At 31.4% G+C, this 21,650-nt stretch overlaps 1 protein-coding gene across 1 annotated transcript in view; it reads left to right on the plus strand.

Moving 5' to 3' along the window:
- The window catches only part of mical2b (microtubule associated monooxygenase, calponin and LIM domain containing 2b), a 73,145-nt gene that overhangs the window by 40,011 nt on the left and 11,484 nt on the right, over positions 1–21,650 (plus strand). The window contains 16 exon segments of the mRNA XM_048158175.1: positions 575–850; positions 1,101–1,205; positions 3,686–3,811; positions 3,944–4,036; positions 4,503–4,607; positions 5,354–5,540; positions 5,647–5,711; positions 7,513–7,887; positions 13,371–13,489; positions 13,735–13,799; positions 14,065–14,133; positions 16,231–16,280; positions 16,282–16,341; positions 16,551–16,808; positions 16,810–16,947; positions 16,949–17,363. Coding sequence (XP_048014132.1) covers positions 575–850; positions 1,101–1,205; positions 3,686–3,811; positions 3,944–4,036; positions 4,503–4,607; positions 5,354–5,540; positions 5,647–5,711; positions 7,513–7,887; positions 13,371–13,489; positions 13,735–13,799; positions 14,065–14,133; positions 16,231–16,280; positions 16,282–16,341; positions 16,551–16,808; positions 16,810–16,947; positions 16,949–17,363 — 2,506 coding nt within the window.

A 21,650-nucleotide genomic window follows, 5' to 3' on the forward strand; every position in this document is an offset into this window, starting at 1 on the left:
TGATCATAAAAAAAAAAAAAAAAAAAAAAAAAAAAAACTCTAATATTGGCCGATAACTGATATGGCTCTTAAATTTTATTTAAAAAAAAAAAAAATTTGTAAAAATATTTAATTTAAAATGTTTAAAATAAAATGTAATAAATTAAAATAAAATGTAAAAAATATATTTTTTATAAATTTAAAACTAAAATAAATTGCCTCAAGTAAATTTAAGCATCACAACATTAAAATGAGGAGAATGAAAAATGGATATTCATTTAGAGATTTGAGTTTCTTTTTAAGTGTTATTAAATTATTACTAATTATTATTAAATAATTTAAAATAATTCTTTTAAATGATTAAATTGTTACTGTTTTTACAGATTAAGTGCCAGCAAAAATAATCAAATGTAAAAACAGAGGAAAGAAGCACGAACAATTAAAATATTCCAATATCTACCATTATGATCATTAAAAAAAAAAATCTCTAATATTGGCCGATAACTGATATGGCTCTTTTATATCATGCATCCCTAATCATTTTTTAGTGAATCTGGCTTCAACTTTGCCCAAATTGTCACCTGTGTCCTTTCAGCCATCTCCTTATCTAAGACTGCTTGAATCCCACACGCGGAACGAGACTCACGAGCACACAGAAATCCAGTCCAACTACAAAAACACTGAAATTCCCTCAAGTTATCAAACCAGCGAGTCTCGTCCAAGATCTCCTCACATTCCCTTCAAAGTGCTCCAGTCGGTTTCTCACCTGCCCTCATCGACGGCAGACCCCTCAGATTCACTCCCATCATTCACACCAGCCCTGGGCGGGATGTTGCAATGCCTGCAGAAGCTGGAAGAGGAAGTCAGTCAGGTGAATGGTGCGATGCATGAATCCAAACCTATTACATTTCTAGAATAGACAAATTAAAACACTTTAGAAACTGCATAGTAACGCCCTGGCAACCACCCATAACACAATAAAATAATTTGATTTTAATTAAAATGCATAAAAAATACATTTAGATTATTATTATTATTATTATTATTATTATATTCATGGTTTTACTTTCCTTTTTGTTTTGTAATGCTTTCTGTCTCATTTGCCTTCGAATTATTTGCAGAGAAAAGTGCAGGCTGAAATTACTAGACAGTTCAACAAAAAGAGCATTAAAGAGCGAGCTCAGCAACTGAGCTGTCTGTTCACTGGCAAACCACCTCAACCTCAGGTGAAACGCAGAGAGTGCATCACTAATATTAGAGCATGATGGTACAGCCCTGCTTGCTGTGTGTTCACAAAACCTCAGTGGCTATTTTAATTTGTTTTAACAAGTGAGTATGCGAACTGAGTGCTTTTGGTCTTTGGCCAGACTATAACCTCAATATCTATAACATTTCATCTTGGACTCAGTTAGTTTGGCCTTACTTGACCTCATGAGGGATTTTTCCTCTCAGAGGTTGAAAGAACTTCAGAGGAATAAGGACTTAAATATGCCAGCGTCTTTTTCTCCATGCTTTATTTACAGTGACCTTTCCTTTTTCATCCTGACTTATATAATTATTGAACACAACAACTGAAGCAGAAGAAGTTTGAGAACAGTTTGTTTGGTCAGCACGCTTTCATTTCAGCAGAACTAATCAGGAATGCATAAAATAGGCATGTTGCGGTTGGACGCTTTTCTGAATGGAGCCCTCTGTTCTCCCTTTTTTTCGCTTTTTCATTCGCTACTATAGAGACCATTATGATTATTTTAAGATATGTATAACTGATGGTGGTTGTTGTTGTTATTATTATTATTATTATTATTATTATTATAGGTTATTAACACACTAATATTATTGTAATTTTAATATTAAGCTACATTTGAAAATTAAACTAATTGTTTATTATTATTTAGTGTAGTATTGTTTGTTTATATGTATGTAATATAACAATAAACATTTAAAGTAATACTTTATAATTTCAATATTAGCTACACAGTAATACTAGATTATTATTAGTAGTAGTTGTAATTTATTTATTTTAACAATAAATATTTAATATTAGCTACAATAACAATATTTTTATTTCTAACAATATTTAATGCAATACTGTAGCATTAGCTACAATAATAACTGATTAATGTAGTAGTAGTAGTAGTAGTAGTAGTGTTCATTTATATATGTATATATTATAACAATAAATATTCAAACATTGTATCAATTCAATATTAGTTACGTAATATTAATAAGATTAATTATTATCATCACTCCTACTAATATTATTAGTAGTTATTTATTTTAACATTAAATATTATAATACCGTATTAATACTATTAATATCTACAATAATAACAATAAATATGTAATTTAATACTGTAATATACGGAAGAGGATTAGGGCCAAGCAATAATAAAAAAATAAAACCATCTCGAGATTAAAGTTGTTAAATTTTGAGAAAAAACTCGTTAAATTTCGAGAAAAAAAGTCTAAATAAAATGTTGAGAATAAACTCGTTAAATTATGAGAAAAAACTCGATACATTTCGAGAAAAAAGTCGAAATAAAATGTTGAGAAAAACGCGTTAAATTTCGAGAAAAAAGTCGAAATAAAATGTTGAGAATAAACTTGTTAAATTTCGAGAAAAAAGTCGAAATAAAATGTTGAGAATAAACTCGTTAAATTATGAGAAAAACGCGTTAAATATCGAGAAAAAAGTCGAAATAAAATGTTGAGAATAAACTCGTTAAATTTCGAGAAAAAAGTCGAAATAAAATGTTGAGAATAAACTCATTAAATTACGAGAAAAAACTCGTTAAATTAAGAAAAAAGTCGAGATAAAATGTTGAGAATAAACTCGTTAAATTATGAGAAAAAACTCGATACATTTCGAGAAAAAAGTCAAAATAAAATGTTGAGAATAAACTCATTAAATTTCGAGAAAAAAAGTCGAGATAAAATGTTGAGAATAAAATCATTAAATTACAAGAAAAAACTCGATAAATTTCGAGAAAAAAGTCGAAATAAAATGTTGAGAATAAACTCATTAAATTACGAGAAAAAACTAGTTAAATTTCGAGAAAAAAGTCGAGATAAAATGTTGAGAATAAAATCATTAAATTACAAGAAAAAACTCGTTAAATTGAGAAAAATGTCGTTAAATTTCGAGAAAAAAGTTGAGATAAAATGTTGAGAATAAACTCATTAAATTATGAGAAAAAACTCGTTAAATTTCGAGAAAAGTCGTTAAATTCAAAAAACAAATTCATAATTTAACGAGTTTATTCTCAACATTTTATCTCGACTTTTTTCTTGAAATTTAACGGCATTTTTCTCATAATTTAACGACTTTTTTCTCGTAATTTAATGAGTTTATTCTCAACATTTTATCTCGACCTTTTTCTCAAAATTTAACAACTTTAATCTCGAGATGGTTTTATTTTTTTATTATTGCTTGGCCCTAATCCTCTTCCGTAGTAATATTAGCAACAATAATAACTGATTCTTTTGTTGTTGTTGGTGGTAGTATACTACTACTACTACTACGAGTGTAATAAAATCAATAATTACAATATATTATATTATATTATTATTATTATTATTATTATTATTGTTGTTGTTTTTATATATATCTGTCCTTTTCTTGTCATCTTTCATTGTTCGGTGCCTGAATAATATGGGTGTTGTGATGCATTTCTTTTTTCTTCACCTCTCTGCTGTCCTCACACAGGCAGATGAAACTCCTCCTGCTGTTTCTTCTTCTCCTCCTTCTAAAACTTCCTCAGTCCACACTATCACAGAACGCTCTACTCTCTCCTGTCTTCTGTCTCCTGTTCCTTCAGTCCAACACAAGCAGGTAAAACATCATGTGATTAGTGGTAATTTCAGGAGCTCTCAGACCATCACAGAATTAAAAAAAAAAAGCTCAGTTTGTGTTTGAGCCTGTAAATGTAATTTACGTTAAAAGGCATTTTCCCATTGGTTGTAGTGCAGTGAAGATTCAGAAACGGAGCTGAACCACGATAAACACACAGATCGCAGTGAAATCAGACGTGTAGAGTGCCTTGACCCCTCCAAACAGGTATTCAAGCTGCTGTGTTGTGGACGTACGTCCTTACTGCTGCCTGAATTAAAAGCAAAACGACAAACAGACCTTAACCTTGCATGACATAAACATTCTTGATGTTTATTTTGTATGATTCAGAAAATTAATTGACTTGTAACCAGGGTCAGGTTGCACATTTCTTGCACGATTTCCAGGCCTGACGTTATAAAAAGCATGACACTTTTTAAGATGTTTTAAGATGTACTTAAAGGGTTTTTATTGCTTGTAAAATGAATATTTCTATATAATATTCTCTAGTTAGTAAACCATTAAAAGGGGCCATAGACATATGACTAAAAGTGAACCAGAGACCAAAAAAAAAAGACTCTCCACTACAGTTTTTCCACTTTTCTTCTCTTCATTTTCCTGATTTCCATTTGCATTTACTTTCTATTCTCTTTCTTTCCTTGCTTTTCATCATCTCTTCACTGCTGTTTGCTAGAGAACAGTGGGGAAGGTTTCCTCTGCCATTGGGGTTAAAGCAGCTACATTGGCCATCTTGTATGAGACCGATCACAGACCTAACAACCCTTTTACCCTCTCGCTGGTAAGCACCTTCCGTCCCGGGACAAGGTGACAATGTTTAAGAGATACAGTTGTTTCTTCAGGCTACAGAATCCTCAAAAATAAAGAGGAGACTTGATGTTCTTTTTTTCATGTGAATCAGAAGTCATTTCATGTTCCCAACAAAGATTGTCTCTATTGCAAAGTTACAGCCGCAGGATGTAGGCCAACGTCATGAGTTTTTCTTTCATTTCTCAGTTGTTTTTTAATGTAAACAGATGTGTTTAAATCCTGTGATCTGTAAAAAGGGGAAAGAAGCTTGAAAAAGTGCATGTTCTTTTGCTGACGGCCACAACTTTGTGACATTTTCTAAGTTAAGAGAGTCTTTGTCCACAGAGAGAGGCCAGAAGGTGTGGAGAATCTGGGGCGGAAAATCTTTTTGGCTCATTTTTGCCAGGAAATTACTCAATCCTTTAGTTTAATCATTGATTTATTGACCGATTTAACAAAATATTATGGCCTTTTCATCTTGTGTGATTGGTACACTGTGAAATTGACCTGCAAACTTGTATTTGTGATCTTTTACTTCAAGGATTAAGTGGTTTCCTAGTAGGTTTTGCCCTAATTTTCCATTAAAACAGCTTATCAGTGCAAGTAATATGGCAAAATACTTCAGCATGCCATTTATTTTTATGTCCAATCTCAATGTAGTGTATCAGAACAGTATTATAACAGCAAAATTTGTGGTATCCATTTCCCCATAATTTCATAGATGATGTTGTGTTTCAGACCAGCATGCGGAAGGAGTTTCCTCCGGGTCTGGGCGGCAGCGACACCTGTCACTTTTGTAAGAAGCGTGTGTACATAATGGAGCGACTCAGTGCGGAGGGATACTTCTTCCACAGAGAGTGTTTCCGCTGTAACATCTGCAGCTGTACGCTGCGTCTGGGTGGTCATGCCTTTGACTCCAACCAAGGTACGTTATTCGTGAGGATTGCATTCATAATGACGTTTTTATTCATTCGACTGCTATAGTATTGAATAGAGAAAATTGTTTACTTATGAAATTTTTTTTTTTGCAGGCACTTTTTACTGCAAGTTGCACTTTTCTCAGCGAAAAATCAGCAGTAGGCATCGAAGAGGAGAGGTAATGTTAATATTTTTTTATTAAACAGATGTGGTCAACCAGTCAGTTATACAGTTTAGAGTTCATTATGCAAAAATATTTGACTGTTTGAATGCTGCGATCAGAATTTTAATTTTTTTTTAATTATTTTTGTTTACATTTTCACAGCATAATCTTTTTTTTTTTATTTAATACTAAACACTATTACTACTATTATTATTATTATTATTATTATTATCATTATTATTAACAAATCTAGATTTGTTAATAACGATAATAATTAATAATAATATTGTTATTCAGTCATGTTGTTATTCTAATTTTCATTTATTATTATAAAATGAAAATATCATTGTTATGCTGACATTATTTATAGTATTATAAAATTATTAGTTAATATCAGCATAACACGATAATATTTTCATTTTATAATAATAATAATATTAATAATAAATGATAGTTATAATAACAACATAACTGAATAACAATAATTATAATTAATTATTAGCTATTATTATTAACATCTATAGACACCTAATAATTTTATAATACTATAAATATAGTTGTTTATTAATAATAATGCTAACAGTAATAACAATAATAATAATCTAGATTTGTTAATAATAATAGCTAATAATAATTTTTATTCAGTTGTTATTCTAACTATTATTTATTTTTATTATTATCATAAAATGAAAATATCATTGTTATGCTGATATTATTTATATTATATATAGTTATAATTGTTTATTATTAATAATAATTATTAATAATAATAATAACAGTAGTAATAATAATAATAATGTATATTTGTTAATTATAATAACAATAGCTTAATTAATAATTATTATTATTCAGTCTTGTTGTTGTTTATAATATATAATTTATTATTAGTCAATCATGTTATAATTGACATAATTGACATTTATTAGTATTATAAAATAATATTAATAACGTTACTGCAACGTTACGGTTTGCATCTCCCCTTTTGTTATGTGCAATGGAAATGCCAAACAGTATAAAAATGCATTTTAATAATAATTTTTATTCAGTTGTTATTCTAACTATTATTTTTATTATTATTATTATTATTATTATTATAAAATGAAAATATCATTGTGTTATGCTGATATTATTTATATTATATAATTAGTTATAATTGTTTATTATTATTATTATTAATAATAACAGTAGTAATAATAATAATAATGTATATTTGTTAATTATAATAACAATAGCTTAATTAATAATTATTATTATTCAGTCTTGTTGTTTATAATATATAATTTATTATTAGTCAATCATGTTATAATTGACATTTATTAGTATTATAAAATAATATTATCGTTATATTATATATTATGCTTATTATTATTTATAATACTATATAATTATTAGTTATTAGTAAAATATTTATTATAAGCAATATAATTATAGTTGTTTATTATCATTCTTCTTATTAATATTAACAATATTAATAATCTAAACCTAATAATAACTTATTGTTCAGTCATGTTGTTGTTGTTGTTGTTAATATATCATTATGTGTTATTATTATGATTATTATTTGTCAGTCATGTTATTATAATTATGCATTATTAAATCACTAATATTGATTAATAACCACTTGCAGTATCCTTTGCACATTAAGTAATTTTAGATGAAGTTACATTTATATATTACATTACACATACATTATATGTGACATTATATATTACATTACATTACATTACAAAAGTTAAAGTTATATGTAACTTTTAGTGTATTGTAAATGTTACTGTCCTCTTCTGTGTATTTACATCATCATCATTACATCACACAGATCAACGGAGGCAGCAGACCCTCGTCCAGTGCTAGTACTGATTACACGGCCACCGACGGCCTCCGCGGCCAGCCCTCAGGTACCCTGACTTCCCTTATTAGGAAAGGTCTGCACTGGCCACTGCACGTGGGCCGCACACTGTTCGGTTCGCCCCGCCAGCTTGCCCGCTGGATGTATAAGGCGGCCCGGGCCGTAGGGCTACACATCAGAGAGCGCCAGGAGGACTATGTATTCCTTTATGAGCTGCTGAGTCTGGGTGTGCCCTTCATATACGTGCTGCATGAGATCACGGGCCAGATGAGCCGAGAGGGCGTCGCTCCCTCCCCAGTGAGCATGATGGAGTCGCTCGAGCAGTACCGGGCGCTCCGACCGACTTAAAGGGGTCTCGGTACTGCTGGACTGACGAGGGAGGGGGTTTCTTAAACACTGTAGACCGGGTCAGTCCCTTAAACTGCGATGCTTAGTTTATTTGCCTATAATATTAGTTATTTCTCGGTACATTTGACAGTGTTATGTGATTTGTACGAAAGCTAGATTTTGTTAAAGGGATAGTTCACCCAAAAATGAAAGTTCTGTCATCATTTACTCACCTTCAAGTTGTTCCAAACCTGTATAAATTTCTTTGTTCTGCTGAAAAAAAAAAAAAAATTGTTACCAAGCAGTTTTGGGGCACCATTGACCTACTATGAAAATAGATGGTCCCCCACATGTATTTGGTTGATGTTCTTCAAAATATCTTATGTCCAAGAGAAGAAAAAAAATTATACAGGTTTGGAACAACTTAAGGGTGAGTAAATGATGACAGGATATTCTTTTTTTTTTTTTTTTTTTTTTTGGTGAACTATCCCTTTAAGCATCTTAAAGAGACAGTTCACCCAAAATTAAAATTCTGTTTACTCACCCTCATGTCTCTTCAAACCTTTCTTCTGTGAAACACAAAAGATGACAAATGAAAAGTGTTTTTGTACATGCAATGAGAGTCAAAGGAGTCATGGATAAAAACATTCAAAAAGAAGAAAGTAAGTCATTTAGGTTTGGAATGACATGAGGATGAGTAAATGACAGAATTTTCATTTTTTTGGTGAACTGTCCCTTTAAGCATCTTAAAGAGACAGTTCACCCAAAATTAAAATTCTGTTTACTCACCCTCATTCGAACCTTTCTTCTGACAAATGAAAAGTGTTTTTGTACATACAATGAGAGTCATGGACAAAAACATTCAAGAAGAAGAAAGTAAGTCATTCAGGTTTGGAACGACTTGAGGGTGAGTAAATGACAGAATTTTCATTTTTTTGGTGAACTGTCCCTTTAAGCATCTTAAAGAGACAGTTCACCCAAAATTAAAATTCTGTCAGTTACTTACCCTCATGTCTCTTCAAACCTGTTTGACTTTCTTTCTTATAATACAATGAGAGTCATGGACAAAAACATTCAAGAAGAAGAAAGTAAGCCATTCGGGTTTGGAACGACTTGAGGGTGAGTAAATGATGACACAACTTTCATTTTTGGGTGAACCGTCCCTTTAAGCTGCAACTTTATTGGCCTACAGGGTTTAAGAATCATTCAGTGTTCGTATATTCATCCGATTGACAAGCGTTAAGATCCAAAGCTGATAAACTAAGAGCACTTTACTGAGAAGAGTTTGCTGCTCATTCTAACTGCCTGTTAACGTTACTGCAACGTTACGGTTTGCATCTCCCCTTTTTGTTATGTGCAATGGAAATGCCAAACAGTATTAAAAATGCATTTTGATGACTTTGTAATGAAGACATATGATAGGCTTTATCTTTTTTTTGTTGATGTTGAAATGTTCATTATTTTTTTTTATAGTTAACGGCTTTTTTGTTTTGTTTTTTCCTTTGTGATGTAATGCAAATAGTCTTTATTGGTGAAATGCATTGATTTGTAATGTAAAAGTGGAGGAAATTGATCAGCGTGAATAGGGTAACTTCAATCAGTGTTAAAACATTCCACTAAATGTGTGGTGTAAAGCTTTAAAAATGTGTTTGTTTTTTTCTCGCACTGTTTTATCAGTGTCTAAGTGTACTGAACATGCATAATTATAGTTCTTCTGCAAAATTCACCGATGATTTTTAGTGCAATTTCTCTCTTTCTCTTCATATTTCATTCTTCCCATCCTGTCCCACATCATACATAGTCTGTTTCAAGTTTCCAATGCTCCAACCCCTGATTGGCTGAACCGTGAGAGCAGGAACGCGATTGGCCTGCATGGGTCAGGTGATCGGGTTGTTTGGCTTCGCACTGGCTCCCTGCATATCCCTTAACTCTAATATTAACCCCACTTTAGTGAATGCAGCATGGGTCTAATGTATGAACATTTCGTCACAGAAAGACGGTATTACGTTTGTTTGTACCCAGAGCTAACATACTAACAGAAGTGCACTTGTACGCTTGACTATCCCAGCATGCTTTTTGAATGCGCTTGTTTTTTTAGTACGCCGCGTCCCGTAAAGTAACCCCCCTTCTTGTTTCTCTCCGTGTTTTGTCCTCTCTGTTGCAGAGGCTGCTTTACTATCCCAATCCCATGTAAGACCACTTTCTTGTTCCTTTTCCTAAAAACAAACTGAGGTCGTCATATAAGAAGACTTTAGTTTTGCACAATTTTAATAGTTTTTTTGTAAATTTTAGCTTACTATTTCTTGTATATTTCACAATGAAAGACTGTATATCTTAATTTATAACATATTTAAAGTCTGTAAGCATAAAATAAATGCATTTTTAAATCTAAACGTTTGTTTCTGCCTTTTTGTCTGTAACCCACAGCCGTCCCAAAGTGTTTGTGTTCATCAATGCGAATGCAATGATGAAAAATTCAATACATATATTTTTACTGCCAAGCAATTAATATGAAATGTAACACAACTATCACAGTCCAGAGCTCAATAACCCTATGCCAAATATATTCACAAACATAACCCTTCCCGTTTTTGTTTTTTCACACTTTTTAACTTCACATCCCACGGTTTAAAGCATTGGAATGTCAACTTTTTTTTTTTTTTTTTTTTTTTTTTTTTTTGGTACATACATCAGACCCATTTCAAATTATGTCCGAGTTCTTATATTGTCCCACACAACTTGGTTCTTTTGGGTCTTTTCTATCCTGTCCTTTTATCTGCTTTTTGGTGACTGAACTGAACTCAAATGATACAGAATAATCATGAAAAAAAGACTAAATTAATTTAACCGTCATGTTCTGTTGAGATTGACATACATTTGAAAAAAAATAACATTATAACCTGACACAAATATATTTATCGAGATATTAAAATGTCCTTGTGTCTTTTACACCCCAAACAGAGCATGAGGGTTGAATTAATTGAATTTATTCATATCCATGCATTTTCACGGATATGAATAACATCTTTAAAGAGCTCCTGCTATCTCTTTAACTCATTTGACACACAAAAAAGTGCAGTATTAAGTACAGTATTCAGCATATATATGACTATCATGGAGTATTGGAGGGAAAGAGAGCTAAAGCACTCATCAAAACAGCCATTCATAAGGAGTGTCTTTCAAGGTTATAATGTCTGATTTACATTAAATAAGACATGAGAAATTAGTTAATATTTAGGCATACCGTCATACCATTATCTAATGAGTACATTAAAATTTTTTTATTATTTTAGTATTAAAAATTACCTTATATTGTCATTCAAACAGGAATTCAGCTTTTACAAGACATTTAAATAGCCATCAAATAAAGTCTGTGTGTAACGTTTTACAAGTTATAATTTAGTTAGAAATTTACTTTTCTAGGGATATGTGGTCTAATATTATTATTATTATTATTATTATTATTATTATTATTATAGCACATAATACCATATACTAATTCAGTTATCAATTTAAATATTTTAATAATTTGCTTCATTAATTATTATTATTATTATTATTATTATTATAGTACAATAATAATAAGTTACTTTATTATTATTATTATTATTATTATTATTATTAATAATGATGATGAAGTAAATTCATAAAGTAATTAAATTAAACATTGATTTGAAGGTTGTGTTGTGATGATGATGCAAATTAATAATGTAATTTATTATTATTGTTACTACTACTACTACTACTACTACTAATAATAATAATAATAATAATAATAATAATATATTATTATTATTATTATTATTATTATTAATATTATTATTCATGATAAATAAGGATGATTTCAGTGTTGTTGTATAATAATTATCATTATCATTATCATTATCAAGGACTATTAATAATGATAAATAAATAAATAAAATTAATAAAGTAATTATTAATAATTGATTTGTTATGTGGTATTAATAATAATAATAATAATAATAATAATAATTTAAGTAATTTAATAAATGTATTATATGGTATTAATAATAATAATAATTCAATTAATTTTAATAATTTACTTCATTTATTATTATAATTATTATTATTAATGCCACATAATAATAATAATAATAAAAATAATAATAATAATAAATGTATTATTATTATTAGTATTATTATTATTAATATTATTATTAATGATAAATAAGGATGATTTCAGTGTTGTTGTATAATAATTATCATTATTATCAAGGACTATTAATAATGATGAATAAATAAATAAAATTAATAAAGTAATTATTAATAATTGATTTGTTATGTGGTATTAATGATAATAATAATAATAATAATAATTTAAGTAATTTAATAAATGTATTATATGGTATTAATAATAATAATAATAATTCAATTAATTTTAATAATTTACTTCATTTATTATTATAATTATTATTATTAATGCCACATAATAATAATAATAATAATAATAATAATAATAAATTTATTATTATTATTATTATTATTATTATTATTATTATTATTATTATTATTAATGATAAATAAGGATGATTTCAGTGTTGTTGTATAATAATTATCATTATCATTATTATTATCAAGGACTATTAATAATGATAAATAAATAAAATTAATAAAGTAATGATTAATAATTGATTTATTATGTGGTATTAATAATAATAATAATAATAATAATAATTCAATTAATTTAAATATTTTAATAATTTACTTCATTTATTATAATTATTATTATTAATGCCACATAATAATAATAATAATAATAATAATAATAATAATGAATTTATTATAATTAATAATGAAAAAGTAATAAAGTAATTTATTATTATTATTATTTTCAATCATAATAATAATTAATAATAAATTACACATTTTTTACTTAATTTACTTCATTACAACACAACCTTCAAACCAATTATTAACTTAATTACTTTATGAATTTACTTAATCCTTATTATATTAATAAAAAAGTAATTAAGTTAATAATTGATTTGAAGGTGGTGGTGGTGATGATGATGATGATGATGATGTAAATAATAAAGTAATTTATTAATAATAATAATAATAATAATAATAATAATAAATTTATTATCATTATTATTAAATTAATAACATAATTAAAATAATTGATTTGAAGTTTGCTTTGTATAATAATAATTATAATTATCATCATTATTATTGTTATTATTATGCAGTATTAATAATAATATAATAAATAAAATTAAATAATTAGATTAATTGATTTATTATGTGGTATTAATAATAATAATAATAATAATAATAATACATAATTTAGTAAGTAAATTAATTATTAATGTATTATTATTATTATTATTATTATTATTATTATTATCATCATCATTGGTTGTGCTGGTGATGTAGAAATATTTTAAAGGATCGTAGTCACTTCTCAGCAGAGAGAGCATGATAGCAGGGGTCCCGTTTCTGAATTGAGTTTGTCACATGTGTGTGCGTGGACCCCGCAGGAGCCGAGTCAGACTCCAGAACTCAGAATCCACCCAAGGGTCTGTCGGACCCCAGCGCTCCAGGCTGAGAGTCCAGAGGTGCAGGCCCTCTCAGACTCAACAGAGCTCATAAACATGAGGTGGGTTCAGAAGATTCACTTTAACTGTGAAAAAATGAATTTACAATGACAAGGAGCTTTAAAATGTGGACTCAAGTGTGTAGTCGACCCATATGAGACTGAGGTTCTCTGTTATTTCCACTTTATCTAGAGTGAACATTTTTAACATAAATAATTATTGATTTACTAAAAATGTAAAAGAATCATTTGTGTGAAAGTCTAAATTTATCCCTGTGTGAATGTCTTTTATGTGCATATTGTTGTAGTGAAGTCAAGAAGCCTGATCCTGCAGATTCTGCACCTGCATGTCCTGATTCTCCACAGCAGAAAGGTCTGTGAAAATATTTCACATGATCTCATAATATTGCCTTTAATGGCCCCAAAATGTTTTTGGACATGCACTTAAAAGACTTCAAGTCCCATATCAAAGGGCCCGTCCCTTTCATTTACATATTAAGCATGGCTATACAATTTACGGCTTGATTTTTGGGAGCCATGTTCATCTGTGGGTTCTGCTGGCTTCTCGTGTGTCTTTTGAATGAGGTTAATGATCAATGTCGCTTTAAGCATTCCTTTTGATCTCCTCTTTTCATCAGTGAAACGCTCCTCCGCCAAAGGAGAAACTACCAACAAAAACAACCTCTGGAGAAAGAAAATTCGATCCAGTAAGTCTCATTCTCCCAGTGTTCCATGAAAAAACAACAGCATGGGAACCTTCATACACAGCAGAAGTGTTTTCCTTCCCATTGAGCTTGTGTTATTGAGTTATTTTTCTGCTCAAGGCTGTTGAAGAGCTCAGAGTGTCTGTGTTGAATGAACACGCTTGACCTTGCTTGTTGTGTTGGCCGTGATGTCAGCTGCCACACGTGCGCTAATCTCAATTCATGCGTTCGATTATCCTCTCTGGATTAATATCAAGCGTCATACGTGCTCTATTTATAACTGATGCAGCTTTTGGACTCGTCTGAGCCTGAGTACATGTTCTTCATTTTTAGAGCTCAATTTCTTTATTTTTAGCACTGAAATTAATTACTGACCTGAAAGCAGAGCTCTGAAGGCTGCTGCGGTATAGAAGTAGTTGTTGTGACAACTTTACATAAACTAATCTCTTTTGATGCTGCCGGTCATATCCACCCTGTTCTCTAGAGGGCGCTGCTGCTCTGCTTCACAGCTATTGATTGAGACAGTACAAAAACACTTTGTGCAAACAATACAATCTGTGCAGCAAATGTTGAGTGTGTTGCACTATAATATGTAGTTATTAGCATAATTTAGCAACATTTACAATGTCAGTTTGTAAGTATAACTTGCAAGTATAACTTGGACAAAATGGATGAATTAGAATTCTGAGGGAATGCTGAATTTCACTATTTATTTTGTTTCTATTTTTTTTTTAAAATCATTATTATGTGATTTAACAACAACAACACCACCACCACCACCACTAACAACAACAATAATAATTTATTATTTTTTTATTCATTCAATTATTATTCACTTAATAAATAGATGAATAATAATTGAATGAATAAACACCAACAACAATAATTATTATTATAATAATTAATTTTTTATTAATTAAATTATTCACTTATTTATTTTATGAATTTTACTATTGTTTCTAATTTTAAAAAGTTATTATTAGTTATTATAAGTTATTGTAGTAATAATAATAATAGTTGTTTATAACTTTTTTTTAAATTAAAACAATAGTGAAATTCATAAAAATAAAATAAGTGAATAATTTAATTAATAAAAAATAAATTTATTTTTATTATTATTATTTCATGATACAACAACAATAATAATAATGATAATAAATTAATAATTTATTTATTTAGAACTGAAATAAATTGTGCTGGTGATTTTATTATTTTTTTATTATTTATTTTTTATTATTGTATTTATTAACTTAAGCAGTAAATAGTTATAAATAGTTATTATTTAAAAAATAAATTATTATTTTTAATGTTATGTGATTTAACACAATAATTATATAATAAATAAAAATAATAATAATAATAATAATAATAATAAATTAATTTATTAAATTATTCTTAATTCAATTATAATTCACTTATTTATTTTATTTATTGTTTTCTAATTTAAAAAAGTTTAGTTTAGTTATAAGTTATTGTAGTAATAATAATAGTAATAATAATAATAATATATTTTTATAATAACTTACAATAAATAATAACTTTTTTAAGTTAAAACAATAGTGAAATTCATAAATAAAAAAATAAGTAAAATAAGTGAATAATTGAAATATTATTATTATTATTATTATTATTATTATTATTATTATTATTACTACATGATTCAACAATAATAATAATAATAATAAATTCATAATTTATTTATTTATCACTGAGATCAATTGTGCTGGTGATGTACAGACATTTTAAAAGTAGGTAGCCATTTCTCAACAGAGTATGATTTTATTATTATTATTATTAACTAAAATGTTTATTAAATTTATTACCTATTTATAACTATTTATTGTTTAAAATAAAAAAACTAAATTATTATGTGATTTAACAACAATAATAATAAAAAAGAATTAATTATAAATTTAGCTATGATGCTGGTGATGTGTGTACAGACATTTAAGTTGGTAGCCATTTCTCAACATAGATAGCATGAATTATTATCATCTATTAATTTAATCATTATTCATGTTTTAATTATTATTATTATTAATGTTCATTAGATCTGTGAACACTTATCAAAGCCCTTTTGTGCATCATTTCCTCACTCAGCCCTGCCCCTCGTCCTGCTTAAGAAATTTCACAGTGGAAAACCAGACGAATAAAACTGATCCCCCTGGCAAGGATGATGGAGACTCGGACTTTGAGGAGATCCATGAATCGGTAAACAGATTTATATTCACTTTTTTGTCTATCATTCTGTCTCATCACACCTATCCTCAAATAATCAGTCATTGCATCCAGCTGTTAGGAGGTTTCTTGGACTAAATTACCAAAATAGTGTGTGAATTTTTTTATTTTTACAGGATAGTCACTGTACTTTAGTTGCTATATCCGTGAGCTGTTAAAGATTGCATCTTTTTTTGACACAGCTCTCCCCAACAAAGCCTGCAACACAGACTACAGAGTCTGACTGCCCCCTAATGGAGGACAAGTACTCAACGCCCCTTGATGAGATCCCAAAGATCCCCATGTATCGCTCACATTTTCAACCTGAAACCTCAAAACCCAGCACTTCCTCTCCAGAGCCTGTCATCACAACCGTTCCCTCAGAGGCAAACTCCTTCAGCCCCAAGAAGAAGCTCATGTTGTCTTTATCTGAGAAGGAGAAGCTTCTCAACTGGGACTTGAACCGCTCCTGGAAAGTCCTCAACTTCTGAAGGGGAACAACATGACAGGACCTCTACGAATCCTCAAAACAATCAACCAGAACCAGAAGCTCCACCGAAACCAAGCCCTCCCCAACCCGAGCCCACTCCTCCACTCTTTAGGCTTCCAACAGTGGGCCAACAGTCTCCGGAAGTCCTTCAGCAAGGGAAGCAACCCTGTGGTCCTCAGGAGAAACCGACCTTTGAAAGCTAGGCCGTTGTCTGAGGGGTCCTTCAACCTCAGCGGCTTGTTTGGCAGCAGCATTCAGAGCAACCAAGATGAGGAACACAGCAGCACGTCTACCGATGAAAGTCAATCCAGAATGAGGACTGCAAGTGAGCTCACGACGTTACTGGAGCAGGTGGCTATCAGCTCGAAGACCTCCAGGGGCGCAAAAGATGACATGGCCTCCTTGCCGCCCAGAAAACTCAATTTCTTCTCCTCCCTGCGCATTAAGAGGAACGAGGGAGCAGATAAGAGCATAGGAGACAACGAGAAAGACATCTTGACCATTCTTTCCAGGTTTAGAAGCAAAGGTAATTAGTGAAATTTAGGTCTCAAAATACGTTTTTTAAAAGTTGAACTGATTTTAACTTGAGCGGCGCAGTTTTAGAAGGCTGCGTCATGCCCGAGACGCGAGCGCAATGGTCATACAAGTCCATCTAGCCCATGTTTATATGGAAAACAATGGAAAAACGCGTCCTGTGTGAACAGCCCCTTAGTCTGGCTTTTATGCTGCATAGTGTCTTTACACAGCATTTTGAGCAGGCACAGAGCAGCCTTAACTTGTCTGTGTAAAGATGCCTTAATATGCTGATTTGGTGCTCAAGATTATCAATGTTGATACATTTCAAGATTCTTTTATGAATAAAAAGTTCAAAATAATTTTGAAATATAAATCTTTTATAAAATTTTAAGTGCCACTTTTGATCAATTTAATGCATCCTTGCTGAATTAATGATGATAATATTATAAATAATTTATTTAAAAAGAAATGCACTTATGTTGTTATAATCCCTTTAGAGTTTCTACTTACAAAAAAATAACTTGCTTATTTTACATATAGAATTTTAAAACCTCATTTTAGTGTCCAACAACATTTTTTAGCAAAATGAATATTTTAGTCCGAATTTGACACATTCACTGTCAATTATTTTTATTATTGGTCATCCACTGATTACCACGAAATCGCCATCACCTGCTTTCAAATGGAGCGGCATTTAATAGACAGAACCGTAGATCACTGACAAGCTGCGCAATATCGCATTCATTATCGAAGGCGATTCATCTGCGATATGAACGCGATATTGCGTAGCTTGTCAGTGATCTACGGTTCTGTCTATTAAATGCCGCTCCATTTGAAAGCAGGTGATGGCGATTTCGCGGTAATCAGGGAACCGGCTTTACTGACGAAATGCGCGTGACAATCGCATGCGATATATCGCCCAGCCCTAATATGTCTCTTTTGTCCACTTTCAACCACTTCTGTCCTGATTTCTTCGAGGGGAAGGTCTATGGGAGGGTAAATGTATGGGCTTTTTCAGATCTAATGGACGAAATAAGCTCACACAATTTACATATGAACGTGAAAGGAGACGACGGAAAAACATTCGTTTATGCTCTGATAGCCACAAGACCACTCTGAATGCTGGGAGTGAGTGTTTGAAATGGTTGGTTTTCGTCTTTTTTAAATCCCATCCGGCTAGCGTGCTTCCCATAATCTTTTGAACGCATTCGACCACATGATCATTTGCACTATGAAAGCAGTCCTGTCGAATGTATTTTCGACTTACCTCTGGAAGTGGTCGAAAGTGGACAAGCTCAAAACGTTTTAGACCCTGTTTACACCTGGTATTAAAGGATTAGTCCACTTTTAAATGAATTTTTCCTGATAATTTACTCACCCCCATGTCATCCAAGATGATCATGTCTTTCTTTCGTCAGTCGAAGAGAAATTAAGGTTTTTGATGAAAACATTCCAGGATTATTCTCCTTATAGTGGACTTCAATGGGCATCAAATGGTTGAAGGTCAAAATTACAGTTTCAGTGCAGCTTCAAAGGGCTTTAAACGATACCAGACGAGGAATAAGGGTCTTATCTAGCGAAACAATGTCATTTTCGAAAAAAATACAACTGTATATGCTTTATAAACACAAAATATCTCATTGCATGTACTTCTGCTTTCTGCATTCTTCAAAACGCTTAGGTTGTATGTCCTACGCCTTCCCTATTCTACTTACGGAAAAAAACTAAACTGGCACCGTGTTCGTTCTGTAAGTAGAATAGGAAAGGCGCAGGACATACAGCGTAAGCTTTTTGAAGAATGCGGAAAGCGGAAGTACATGCAAGGTGATATTTTGTGTTTATAAATCATATACAGATCGTTTCGCTAGATAAGACCCTTATTCCTGGTCTGGTATCTTTTCGACTGGCGAAAGAAAGACATGAACATGACATGGGGGTGAGTAAATTATCAGGAAAATTTTATTTAAAAGTGGACTAATCCTTTAAGATGCGTTTTTGTCAAACGAATTACAAGTGGACGACACTAAATACAGGTGTAAGCGGGGTCTAAAACGTTTTGAGCTTGTCCACATTCAACCACTTCCAGAGGTAGTCGAAAACGCATTCAACCGGACTGCTTTCGTAATGTAAACGCTCATGTGGTCGAATGTGATCGAACAGCCACTAAAGACCTCCTACTCTCCACCTTCTGACCTGATGCATAAACATTATGGGAAGCGCACTAGCCAGATGGGATTTAAACTTTGTCGGCCGAAGACTCAAGTTCGGTTTGAAGACAAAAAATGTACCAAGCACAATGTTCTCTCACCATTCCTGATTTCTAACGCCGGTGTTGTGGCTGTCAAAGCAGAAACAAAAGCTGATGCTCTCCGTATGTTTTTCCGTTGTCTCCGGGTGCGTTCATATGTAAATTGTGCAAGCTTATTGTTTTCGAAAGATCTGAAAAAAATAATTTACCCGCCCATAGACCCTTCCCTTGAAGAAATCAGGACAGAAGTGGTTGAAAGTGAGCAAAAGATACAGATTAAAATACAAGGTGTAAACAGGTATGCGTCTCCCTCGTCTATTTGCGATCCGATTGGCCAAAACACATCTTAATACCAGGTAGAAACAGGGCCTTAGACCCCTTTTATACCTGTATTTAGCGTTGTCCACTTGTGAATGGTTGAAAGTTTGTCACAATAAGAAAAAATCACTCAAAACGGCAAACCTGGTGCCTCGAATTACATTCATCCGAATAGAGAAGCAGAGCCGAAGCACAACCAAAACAATGTTCTTCCACAAAATGCATGCATTTTTATTTTTTTAATTGCTAGAGTTATACAGTGTAGCTTTAAATAAATCGTAGTGTTTACTTGACCCTAGACCAGGAGTGGGGAACGCTGATCCTGGAGGGCCATTGTCCTGCAGAGTTTAGCTCCAACCCTGAAAAAAACACTCACCTGCCTGTAACTTTAGTAATCCTGAAGACCTTGATAAGCTTCAGGTGTGTTTAATTAGGGTTGAAGCTAAACTCTGCAGGACAATGTGCCCTCCAGGATCAACGTTCCCCACCCCTGCCCTAGACGATGAACATCAGTACTTGTTCTCGCACGCTCTTCATTTCCTAGTGCTTAAAGTTATACCACCCGCCGTCAGCACATGACGTATGGCATGTGCACAAACCCGTCGTGCTGATGTGTTAACTCCATTGTTATTATATGCAGCACTGTTATCTCTTATATTATAATCTCCCACTGGCTTTCATTATATTCCCTGCATGCAATATTCAGGTAACTGTGGAACACGGCACTTTAATCTTGTGATGAATCAAAACAGTATTCATACCACGTTGTTGGCAGCACAATGTTTTGATGACATGATAGTGATACAGTTTCATAAATGTAATTTCAAACAATGGATCGATTCTGATGCACAAATCTTGTTCATGTACAATTATATTCATAACACTATAGAGAGCTGCAGGGAAGACATATTTTTGTAGGCCAAAAATTTGTTTCAGCACTTCTGATTCTATTGTCCGGAAGTTAGTGGGTTTTTTGAATGGGTTTTAGGTTAAATGCCTGAAATCAGGTTTGTGGTTAACACAAGCTCAAGATATTTTGACTTTATATTCTATGATATAAAATACATCAGTAATGTGATTTTAAAAAAAAACTAGTGTGTTTTCGTTTTAAAGCGCATAACTTTTGCTACGATTATGCCTGTCGTTTACATTACTCCGGCGTTTTCGACCCTCAAAAACTAAGACTTTCAAAAACGCTGCAGAGCCCGTTTTAGTTTGAAAACCCCGGAGTTGCGTTTCAGTGTAAACGGACCAAAGCGAAGACTTTTGAAAACGCATGGCTGCCCACGTTCGCTCTGCGTATCCTTGACGACTGCGTAAAATATAAAATGAGACTGAACTGCAATCTTTGCTGGCTTTGTTGTCATTTTAGCAGCCATTGTGCAGCATTTTTTTATACTGCAGCTACCTACAAGCACAAGACGCAACCGTTTACACTTTTAAGCGCATGCCCAATGTGTATGAACAGTCATGTGACATGCGTTTTCAGTCGTGTAGTGTAGACGGTAGGGATGGGCAGATCGATATGAAGTATCGATATATCAATACTGACGTTGAGTATCGAAAGTATCGATACTCAAATAAAAATATCAATACTAAGGTGTTTTTTGTTTTGTTTTTTACCAGTGATTTTGTTTAATTAACAATAAATGTAATGCATACAATATGCATTGATTTAGACAAATAACCTATGTTAGCGAATAATTGTGTAGTAGAACTATTTTCCTGCTC

Source organism: Megalobrama amblycephala, linkage group LG15, assembly GCF_018812025.1.
Source record: "Megalobrama amblycephala isolate DHTTF-2021 linkage group LG15, ASM1881202v1, whole genome shotgun sequence".
NCBI classification, from domain to species: domain Eukaryota; kingdom Metazoa; phylum Chordata; class Actinopteri; order Cypriniformes; family Xenocyprididae; genus Megalobrama; species Megalobrama amblycephala.